Source organism: Cygnus olor, chromosome 6 (genome assembly GCF_009769625.2).
Source record: "Cygnus olor isolate bCygOlo1 chromosome 6, bCygOlo1.pri.v2, whole genome shotgun sequence".
In the NCBI taxonomy this organism is placed as follows: domain Eukaryota; kingdom Metazoa; phylum Chordata; class Aves; order Anseriformes; family Anatidae; genus Cygnus; species Cygnus olor.
In genome coordinates, this window is record NC_049174.1 from 9589696 (window position 1) to 9601540 (window position 11845).

At 50.0% G+C, this 11845-nt stretch overlaps 1 protein-coding gene across 2 annotated transcripts; it reads right to left on the reverse strand.

The window, feature by feature from the left end:
* Positions 1–2860: 2860 nt before the first annotated feature.
* Positions 2861–9147, reverse strand: ACKR3 (atypical chemokine receptor 3). Of its 2 annotated transcripts, none has more exons than XM_040560937.1 (2): positions 8893–9147; positions 2861–4810 (listed from the first exon to the last, which is right to left on the reverse strand). In XM_040560937.1, the coding sequence occupies exons 1-2, from the start codon at positions 9130–9132 to the stop codon at positions 3689–3691; spliced, it is 1362 nt and encodes a 453-aa protein (XP_040416871.1). In that variant the 5' UTR covers positions 9133–9147; the 3' UTR covers positions 2861–3688. The 2 variants fall into 2 exon arrangements, with proteins under 2 accessions (XP_040416871.1, XP_040416872.1); XM_040560938.1 differs by lacking the exon at positions 8893–9147 and adding an exon at positions 7032–7286.
* Positions 9148–11845: the final 2698 nt, after the last annotated feature.

The window sequence follows — 11845 nt, forward strand, 5'->3', positions numbered from 1 at the left end:
ATGGATGGATGTTGGTATCTCTGGTACTGGGAAGTCAGAGCATTTCCAGGATGGAGGCCTTTATCTAACGCCTTGCATGTATTCCCCATAATTCTTGGGGGATAAAAAAGTGGATCAAGCCCTACTAATTAAATGAGGAACAAAAAAAGTGATTTCTTTTCAAACAGCAGCTACTAAAACAGAAGGAGACTGATTTTTCTCATGACCATGGGCGTTAGAAAGGTCTCCTTGCTTTGAGGTTACAGATGGATTATCCATCACAAGATCTTTGTGAGCCTGGTTTGAATCATATTATAGCTCTGTAATAGCAGTGCTTTTGCAAAAGCAATTTCACATTGCTGTTATCTGTTTGGTTGCCATTATTACATCTTTGTGTTATTGCTGTACATGGGCATTATGTTGCATTAGCGATGCAGATGCGCACATATGCACTCACACACATACATTTGTACAGGATTATTGCTAAAAATCCTGATGCTGTTTTTAAAAAGCCCTATAAATCCTGGAGAGCTCCCTTCAAATCAGCAGCATTATTCTACTGCAAATCCAGGGTGTAAATCAGAGCAGACTGGCTCAGATGCTCTCCAGCCGCACATCACAATGCAGCAGTGAGCTCTGAAGCATGTTGCGGTCTCCATGGTGAGGCTAAACAAGTCAGTTCCCCCAAAACCCCTCCCGGTTTGTGCTTCACGCAGGGGCAAGCCCCAGTGCTCAAAGCACCTTGCACCAGTCCCATTCGCCTCATCAAGTAGCTCTCTGAAACAGATTAAGATCTGGCTTTGGCAGCGCTGCCGCGGACACGTGCTTAAATATTGCTCACAGCTGAGTTATTTCTTGCTTCTTAGTAACTTTAAATGGCTTTTATGCTCAGTGAACTCATCAAAGGCTAGTATCTAAAGTCAGCAGCATTGAAACCATGAATTAGCCAGAGGAGAAAGGGGCCAGTTAGCCTGTTAGGCGTTTCTTACAACCCATTATCTCGATGGTTGCCAGAGGATCTGATTTAAAGTCGCTGCGCTACACCTGAATGTCGTTTATGGCTCATAAAAGGAAATCTGTGTTTGAGTAACAATAAAGCAGGACTGCACTTTCTATAAAAAAATATATATCCTTTCTCACAGAGCAGATGTATTTTTATTTGCTCAGCGCCTGCCTCCGAGGCACGTGGAGCCTGACAGTGCTGGGATCCTTTTGGCCATAAAGCCCAGCAGTTAAGCAGGAGGACTTGTTCCGATGTGGATTAGGACACCTTACTCATTTTTCCAACAAGGCTTTTACACAGTGGATTTGACCTCCCGCAGAAGGGAGGACCTGAGCCTGCTGCACACCTGTAGCTGCCAGAGGAGTGAGGGAAATCCCTGGCCATGGGATCAGTCCACAAGCCCTGCACTGAACAGTGGGACAAAGCACAGACCCTTTGTCACAGCCCTGGCTCCAGGACCGGGACATTTGGGCCAAACAAGACCACAATAGCCACCACATCCATCACTGGGAGTCACAGTGGCTCCTATCTGAGGACAGGCATTTTCACTCACCTGTTACCGATGAAGAATCCTCCTTCATGTCAAACTCCAAGGGGGGCAAAACGATCTTTTCGTTCTCAACGTGAACACCAGCTGGGGTATCGTGCCACAATATCTGGAGACTGTCCAGCCCGCAGGACCTCCCCAAGGCTCAGCACTACCCAAGATCTCTAGGGCTGATGCTTTGCTGCGAGCAGCAAACTGTGAAGAAAAAGCCATGAACTTCTGCCAACTCGAGCATCACATGGAAACATCATCCAGCCTGAGCCAGGACCTGAATGGAAGAGCTCTGCTGCTGTAAGCACCTGCAGAGCAACGTGCTGCAGGCACAGCCCAAAACCAGGAGCCAGAGCACCTTTGGTGAGGGAACAGGGAGTCCAATTTTAACAATGGTGTGATGGAGCACTTTCCTTGCAGCTACAGGCTGCTCCATTTGGAGACAGACCGCTGCTTTTTAAAAGCACCAAGTGCCAGGAGGGGATAGCAGACTTCGCAGCATTGGCAAACATCTGTCTGTATAGCGTCATCTTTGGGAAGCAAGTAAAGCACCACAAAGAAACAAAATACAGTCATTATAAAATTGTTTGGCTGTTAGGATGTCAGAGGGATGGGGCATACTTTGTTCATAACGGAAATTAAAGTGTAACTTTTACAGCAAAGCAGCCATTGTTATGCTGGAATTACAAACCACACAGATCAGCAGCAGCAATCGGTGACATTGATTTCACATTAGTTACCTTGTCCTGGGACGAAGACGGCCATTTTATGAGTGTCTCACTGGCTTAAAGGTCTGCTTCATGCATCCTGCACTGGCTGAATCTCGCCCCACGCTTTCACAATATGACATTGGAAATTCAAAGCAAGCCGTAACAAAGAGAAGAGATAAAAAGGGATTTAAATCTCTCAGGACTGCCAACCCCTGAATTCCACTGCAAGCAAAAACTGCAGAGGACTGAACCCTGATGAGCCTGAATGCCGCGCCATTTGCATACTTACATATTTTTGCTCCAAATGTTTATTTCTAAGCTACAGACACAGCTTTTCATCACTGCCAACAGCTTTAACCTTATAAATCCATCAACTTTACCTTCCCGAAACGCACATTCTTCCACAGACCAGTTCCTCCCACCCCTTCCCCTCTCACCGGTGCCGCCTCACATTCCTCATTCAATGGTCTCTGCCCACCATCAACAAACATCAGAAAAACACAACCAACAACCGACCTGTTTGCTCCCACATCAAAGAAAGTCTAGAAGGCAGCTTTGCAACTTCTTCTTTGGGGCTTTTTTCTACGGAGGATGGTAGGGGACAGGGAAAACAAGTCAAACCACTAGGACTTAAAGTTTTTCCAGCTTTTTATTTTACAAAAATAACTTACAAATAGAGACAACTCTCAGAAGTAAGATCATTCATTCTGTGCATAAGGATACAGCCTTGTGAAGTACGGGCGTAGGAGTTAACAACTCTTACGATATTGTTAATTTTAACATGATGGTAACTATATTACAATACATACATTTCATGCTCCAGACACATGGGTACAACCACCACATAAAGCTGTGGTCAATAAAGCGTGCCAGCCAGCGAGGATGCAGGTACGAGATCATTTCCGTACTGCTATTTGTTGCCATCCTCTTACCTAGGATAGTTAAAACCAAATGGCATCCTAACACTCAGACTACAGCACTCCGGATACACTCATCAGCAATATACTTCAAATACATGATAAAAATATATTTAAATTTCAAATACAATTGTATAAGGTACACCAATAGCCAGAAAATAAAGTCTTGAGCTTTTAAATACAACACACTATATATATAACATATACAATGAGACGAGAGGGAATCTACACGTGGAAGGAACAAGCTTATCCTGAAAATGCATGTTATCTATAGTACACAATGGCTTTGTCTGCTAGGAAGTCATTTCCATTTGCATAGCATTGTCAAGAAGTCCAGACTGGGCTAGGAGGAGATCAAACAAAACACAGCAACAAAATGCTTCATTTTGGTACCACTTCCGTTTTGCACCAGATTCTACTTTTAAATTACAGTTTGCTATTTCTCTTCTGTAGGCTGTAATTCATGCCCCGTTCATAACAAGCATGGGGAGAGGGAAAAAAAAAGTCAGAGAGTCGAGGAGGGTTCTTTATGGAGCTGCAGTCATTTGGCATTTTGCTCCAGAGCAGAGTATTCTGCTTCCGACACTCTGGAAGCATCGATAAGCTTTGTGAGGCCAGTTTTGGCAGAGTACTTGAAAATAAAGGCTTTCATGAGCTCGTATCTGTAGTTGCGGTTAATGAAGCTATACAGGATGGGGTTGACACAGCAATGGACTAGAGAGAAACACTGGGTGATGTGAAGCGTGGCGTACAAGAAGTTCTCCATTTGACAACTGAAGGGTATGAAATGAAGGCTATAGAAGATGTCAAGAAGGACAGTCGCGTGGTAGGGTAGCCAGCAGACGAGAAACACAACTACGTAGGAGAAAATGATCTTCCCGCTGCTCTTCCTCTCCTGGTCGCTGGAGGCTGAGATGGCCTTCGCAAGGAGGAAGTAGAAGAGAGCAATGACTGGGAACGGGATAAGAAAGCCCAGCACAACAGAGATGAGCTCCATGCCAATCAACCACTCTTTGAAGCTCTCCTCTGGATAGACGGGACGGCAATACGTTTCGTTGTTGGAGGAGACTGTCTTAAGAAAATAGGTGTCTGGGAGAGATGCAGAGAAGGCAAGAAGCCACACCAGGATGCAGATGCAGCGACGGACTATCTTCTGCTTGCGATTGCTGGAATTGGTGAAGTAGGCTACTGAGAGGTAGCGGTCCACGCTCATGCATGCCAGGAAGAAGATGCTACCGTACAAGTTGATGGAAAATATAAGGTGAGTTATCTTGCACGTGATTTCTCCCATGTGCCACTGGTTATGCTGGACAAGGGAGACAACCCAGACGGGAAGGGTGATGACGACACACAGGTCGGCAACAGCCAAGTTGAAGATATAGAGGTGGGTTTCATAGCCAGTCATTTTGGCTTGCAGATTGACCCACACCACGACAGAGTTGGCCACCAGCCCTATGACAAAGATAAAAATGCAGAAGAAGGATAGGGTGTAGAGCAGGGCGCTCTTGTTTAGTGTGCCAGGGCATGTTGTTGCATCGACTGTGATGCAGTCGCTGTTGTTGCACATCCAGTTGATCTCCGTTAAGTTGGCCTTCTCCAGAAAATCAAGGATTGAAGTCAAATCAAGTGCACTCATGTTCGCTCGCTTCCGGGTTCGAGTGACCTACTGAACAAACAGGATCCGAAGAAAAGACCCAAGTTAGAGATATTTCTGCTGCCACCTTTGTACCAAAAAGCGCACACAAGACAGGCTGTTTCAGTGATGTCCTATTCTCGTAACGCACTTTCATTAAAGAGATCTGCAGAGTAAAAGAAACAGAACAGACCCATAACAAAACTCATCTAGTTGATGAAAGAGGAACAACACAAGCTTTTTGTGTGATTTTTCCTTGCAGCTCGTGTCTGACATCATCAGGTTGGCTATCATCCCCGGGTGTGAAATCCGCAGAGTACACCGTGGCCAAATAAATGTCAGGCGACTAAATCTGTCTTCCCCAGCATAAATGATGATACTATCGCTTTCAGCAGGGGAATCTTTAAGCCATTTTATCTGCACTCCCTCAAGCATAGTAGAATTGATCTGGCTGATACACGGTCCCGTAAAACATTTACCACTAGCTCTGGTAAGCATCTTGTCAAGCCCAGCTCCAGCTGCATTAAGCAGAAATGGGGAACTAAGGGGCTTTGTACCCTCATCCAATTTTAAATTTAAATCCGGCTCCATCCTCCCCCCTTCCCTTCAATTCTATTTTACAAAGCACCCCCTGTGTTTAACGATTATCACGTAGCTTGGGAGTGGAGGGGGGGAGGAATCAGAGCTGAGTAGATCTGGTGGGCTTAAGTTTTCTTTTTAGAAGAGAGCTTTGATTTACAAAATACTCCCCCATCACAGCTGGCTCCACAACAACTGCTTCCTCCCCACCCTTTCTCTTTTCTAAATCTACTTTCTTGCCTCCTCAGCTCCTTCCCCCATTGGCAGGCAGTGGACAAAGCACGGGGCTACTTGTTCAGTCCCTTGCCAGCAGAAGGAAGGGCCCCAGCAGACCCGCACGGCTCACACAAAATCCGAGCTGGGCTGCTAATTACCGTTGTGCTTTTGGGGCGGTGTAAAAGGCCTCCTGCCCCGCTGCGACCCTCCCACCCCGCAGGGCCAACACCACCACCCACAGCCTCTGTCCGCCTTGGCCCACGAGCGCCGTGCTTCAGGAGCAACAAGGCTTGTACAAAGTTTGTGCAAGGTTTGTACGAGGCTTGCTGGCTGCACGGCAGCTGAATCTCTTCTGACACAAGGCCGTGACACCAACAGGCCTTCTACTTCGCAGCCCTTCCTTTCTCCCGGCTTAATTGTAACAAGTAGCTTTCTCTTAATCTGTTGTCTGGCCACCGAAACTGTTGTTACAAGGCGGACAGCCTGAGCGAGCTGTCAAGGGATGCAGCGTGCAAGGGGTCTGTCAAGACAAGCATTCCTCACTCACTGCCCTCATTAGCTGATATTTCAGCTTGCGTTTCTCTTTTCTCTCCCACTCCTTAAGATATAAAATCCTTTGGACACTAACATCCTGAACCACGGCCAGGAACCTTGTTCTTCCCCGCTCCCCCAGCCCACAGCCCGTGCAATTAGAGGTAAACCATGTAACTCACAGCATCTTTCCGCTGTCTGCTCCCGCCCTGGGGCAAAGTTGCTTTGCACGAGCAAGGGGCTGGAACAAGCCAAGCCAAAGAAAGCACAGGGAGAAACAACTTACTCGGCCGCTTGTGTCCCTGAACGTCCTCGATCCTACAGCCTCACCTCCCCAAAGGATCTCTTGGGTGGGATGCAGGTTTTGGTGGGGCTTACGGGGCTGCCTGCATTGCTGAAACTTGTGGGGAAACCTCAGCTGCCCCCAGATGTCATGCATGAAGGAGACAGTGGAGCAAGGAAGAGTTTGGATGTGGCTCTGTGTTAAGCAGCCTCTTCTTGTCCCTGCAGGGGACAGGCTGCTGGGCCAAGGAGCTCTGTGCTCTCTGAAAAGGGACCCTTCACTCCTCTGTCTGTGTAACTGGCTCTTCCCAAAGCTCCCACCCTTCCTGCCCCACCGCAGCGCGGGCTCTGCCAGAGACACAAACTAAGGAAGAGAAGGGAGATAAGGGGGGAGATTACAGGAGAGGATTCAAGGCACTATTGTCCCAGTTGAGGGGAGGCTGGTGGCACTAACAATAAGGAGGGCCAGCAGAGATCAAATCTCTCCACAAACAGGGCCCAAATTGGCCCTGCGAGGGGACCTAGCCTATTGCTGCAAACCTATACAGCCTTCCAGCCTTTCATCTTGCTGGAGTGCTGAAAGACAAGGTTGAGATCCAAACCACATTAACCGCTTATTTTGCTAGGACCCCCCGCCCCGTACCTTGCATCAACACAAAGCAGCTCAAGCTCCCCCCCTGTCAGCACAGAGCCCCGTGCAAGGACGAGGATGACATATGTGATGCTCCCAAAGAACTGCAGCAACAGAGAGCACTGTCCCGTGGGGAGACCTGAGATCTCAGGTTATCCTCATCCCACCTTCCCAAGTGCTGTCTCCAACAAGACACACGAAGTAGCACTGGCTCCTGCAACCAAAAAAACCCACAGAAAGCTAGGGAGCAAACCCACGGCCAGCATCACCGCCGTGGGAGACCTGCATCAGGGGTTAATCCATGGGCAGAAGTAAGTGGGATTTTGCACAGTGCATGCTGCAATTCCTGCTCACCCTGGGTGGAGAAGGACGGGTCAGGGTATTGCCGAACGCAGCAGCACCCCAGCAAACTTCAGGGGCCTGTCTCTGAGCGATCACTGCCCTGCCCTACAGCCAGTGGGGAGAAAAGGGATTCTCTACATGCATCTGCTCAAGTTCAGACACCAAGGAAAAATGCCTCACTGGCTAAAGAGGGAGCTGAGACAGCAGCAGCTTTCTGACTTGGGACAGATGATCGCCCCACTCTCCGTGACCACGGGAGCTCCTGGCTGCTGCCCACCCTTCAGCTGCTCTGCTTGAAGCCCCAGCTCCAAGACAGGCGGTCCCATGAAAGTCACCCTCATATTCTCCACCACCTCCCCTCATCCCATGCACGCACACATCCCAGGCCTCCAAGCCTGGAGAGAAGCGCAACAGCACCATCCCCACATCCCTCTACCTCAGAATCCCAAAGTAAATCCCCTACCTAAAATACACCATGAAATTGTTGGCCCCGTGGCACAGGACATGGTCTCCCACTGTATTTTGTGGGCAGTGAGGAGAGCAGAGCAGGAGAGACTCCAGCCTAACCCTCTAACGCCCCACACAAGTCGCATGGGTGGGCAGGGGCACCTTCTGGGTCTAACATCACCTGCTCTAGCAAGGGGACCAGGCTCATTTCACACCTCAGGACCCCAACCCAAGCCAACCACCAGGATGGGGCTGCGACCACCCTCTGCCTTCAGCACAAGGAGAAGCTCAGAGCAGGCTGCATGTGTTGGATCACCAGTGCCAAGAGAGAAAGGCAGCCAGAGCCAGCAGTCCCCAGTGGCAGGATAGCAGGAGCAGGGTGGCAGAAAACCCTAAAACCGGGGCTCATGCCACGCTGGGGATGCTGCAAATAACGTTTAGCCCAAATCTCAGCCTGCCTGCACTCCGCGCACAGGTCCACAGCGTGCACGTGCATCCATCTGTCTGGGGCTGCCTGCATGCCTATGTGCTTTCGCATCCCCAGCGCGGTAATAAAACCCGAAACTGATCCGGCCTCCCAGGCTGGGAGCCCTGGCGGGGAGGAGCTGTCTGGATTCAGGGATTACGGCGCTACGAGGCCGTGCTGCCTGTAGTCCGGGATTAGCTGCTGTATACAACCCCAGCCCTCATTCCCACCCAGATTAGCAGGGAGGCGCGCGGGGAACGCAGCATACAGCTGAAATGAAGCCACGTCCCGTTCCTAAAAAACACTTTCAGCGCTCTCTGCGGACAGCGCGACACCCTAAAAACTTGCGAACAAAGCCACAAAGCATCCCGTGGCTCTTACCCCTCACCCCCAGCCCAGGACCTGTCAGCAGCCCAGAGGGACACCAGCATCCCGGGGCGCCCAGCATCCCAGCTCGCTTACGGCTTCCAACCAACCCCTCGCCCGTTTCTGGACGAAGCAGCACCCCCTGCCACACCCAGAGCCCCCCGTGCCCCGGCTCGCCCCTCCTCGGCCGAGCCCCGCTGCCCCGAAGGGCCGCGGGGAGGCAGGGGCAGCCCGCCGCCCGCCCGCCATTACCTCAGCAGCCCGGCGCTGGCAGCGAGTGAGCGCCGCCCGCCGCCGCCCGGGCCTTATGGCGGCGATGGGGAACCGCCTCCAGAGGGCGGCCCGGCCCGGCCCGGCCCCGCCGCCCGCCCCCGGCCCTGGGGCAGCCGGGTGGGCTGGGAGGTCTGAGGGGAGTTGCAGGGGATCGTACGTGGAAGATAAATTGTTAAATGAGTCGGGGAGCACGGCCCCATGAGGGGGTGCGAGGCGCATCCAGAGCCTCGCGGGGCAGCTACACCTGAGCCCACAACAGCACCCCCCCTTCCTGAAATACAGAAGAGATTGTAACTCTTGGGTACGATTCTGTCCGGATCACCACTAAAACTGACAGACTGGTTTGGTGTTAGAAGCAGAGAAAGCCTCAGTCACCGAGTGACCAGAGACAGGGAAGGGGGGCAGTCGGCAGGAGGAGAAGAGTGGGTTTAGTTACCCAGTTTGTGTTTTTTTTCTCCCTGCCACTGTAACACAAAAGACCAGGCAAACTAAATACTAGACGAACTACAGACAAGGCAAACTAAAGACTACAAAAACTAAAGACTAGAAAACCTAAAGACTAGGCATAACCGAACTAGGCAAAGAGCGGCAACAAATTCTCACCTTACTCCCTCACCACAGGCAAGAAAAAGTAATGCCGAGTAAAGCTGATGGGATGCAAGAAGCTTGCTAACTAAAACTGAAAATACTTTCCGTCACATTCCTCCTCTGCAAAGGAAAGCCCTGCCATGCGGGGAAGAGGAAGGGGTAGGTCTGTGTTCATCTCCAGCGGGGTCAGTCTGCCTGTCTTTCCTGGGGAAGATGTGAGATTAGACAGCAATCTACCTGCCAACAAAACAGCCTGTCCCTGGAGCAACACCACGAATTGCACAACTGCTGAAGCCTGAAAATAGTGCTGACAGCTCCAGAGGATCTGACGCACTCCTGTACCACCAGGCTGCTCCAAAAACACCAGATAATGCAGGGCAGGGGCTTGGCGTCCTGCTGCCCAAACCCCGCTGCTGGAGCGCAGACACACACACAGGACACGTATGGCTTTGAGCCCAAGACACCCAGCCATTACTGAGAAACTCATGAGCTAACACGTTTTAACTGGCACTGTTTGGAAGTTACAGGGCATTTCAGCAACCTGAGAGCTTCGACACCACCAAAAAGTACGTATTTTGTTTCCCTGGTGATGCTTAATCTTATTTTCACAGGCAATTAAAAGCTTGCCTTAAAACCTGTTGGAAAATCTGTGCTTAAAAACAGACCATGTATTTTTCCATGAAAGAAAGCACCTAGCTGAAGTTTTCAAACTTCAAGAGAGTCTGGGATGCAGCAAAATAAGGCATTTTATTCTGTGGCAGAAAGGATCCACTTAAAAAGAGTCCTAAAAGGATTCCTACTTGCCAGCAGAGCAGTCTAAGGTTTTAAAAGCAGATTGCTTTTATAACTGCGCTTCATTTCGCAGCCAATGATGCCTTATCTTGCCCTCATCAAGCAGCAGAGTCAATGGATGCATCAGATTTGCACCCCTGCAACTGAAGGCACAATTAGCTTCAGGTTTTCTGCCAGCAAAGAGAAGATTAAGCTGCGGACATTACACCTCCTGCAGCTCCAAGGACACACTGAAGCTTGCCCAGCCCTCAGACCAGCTGGCAGCGCTGGTTCCTGCCCCAGCTTTAGGCAGGCTGAGCTGGGAGTGGAGCCCAGGCTGCACAAGCTCAGCCCCATGCTTCCCATACTGCAATTTTAGGTGTCAGGGAAGGAGAAGAACAGAGGGATGAGCCTCTCACTGTCCTGCTGATGGAGCAGGTGAGATGAGATGTACCTTGTTTCCCTCCCTGACCGTCACTCTCCCCAGATGAGGATGGTTACGTCCTCCAAACTTCACAGCTGTCAATGAGCAAAGCATTTCGGCATCTGCTTAAATGCTGAGTGCTCACTGAAGTCTGTGAATGTTGGCAGAATTGAAGTATGGTGAGTTCAGACAACAACAGGCTTATGGTTAAAAATAAGCATGTACTGAAGCACTTGGCTAAATCGGGCTCTGAAAATCCTAAGCAAAAAAAGAAAAAAAAAAGTATTCTAGCAGAAGTCCAGAGTCACTTGGACAAAAAAGCAAGCAGAGTGGTTTTTCCTTACTTGGTGTGCCAGAAAATAACATCAAGTACTACAGCCTCTCCAAAAATACCATCCAGCTTCTGCAACCCCAAAGCTGCTTGGCTGCTTGCTGTCCAAGAGTTGCAGGCAACCTCCTCTCTTGCATTTGTTGAGAGCAGAGCCCTCGCTGCCCTCGCTCCACTTTCCAGGTTCCTCCCTCCAGCTATCTTTTTACAGAGAACACGTTCCACACGCAGGAGGGACGAGCCCATTCCCTTTCCGTTATGAAAGCCAGATTTTACTCAGCGTTCAGGGATGAAATGCTTGAGCAGTAAGGAAAACAACACGGTCTCAAAAAACCACACAATGTGAAACCATCCCCCTGTAACACAGCAAACAGAGCTGCAGAGAAGCTGGACACCCCGGATAAGATCAGCACAGGGTTGATGCCACCTGCTTGGTGAGATTAGTTCATATCTGCTGCTATTAGGACTGCTATTAGAGCCACTCCAATGAGGGGCCCCAGGAGATGTGATCTCCGAGACAGTCCAGCAACCAGAAACTCCTTGTACAGACACAGCTGGGCAGGCAAGATGAGTTCTTATGAGCCCAAAGTTGCCTCTCTCCTGGAATGTGGATTTACACCATGGGTACAGGGCAGCACTCTGCCAAAAAACACGTGCAGCAATCGATCTGTAGTTTGGCACCAGTGGTTCATCAGCCCAGACTGATGTGAACAAACCATAAAGGCTACTGAGTCCTGAACATCAGATGACTGCTTGACAAAGAGAGCAGCCCCAGCCTCCAGCTCCAGGGCTGTGCTTTTGGGGTTGAAAAGTGACCCATG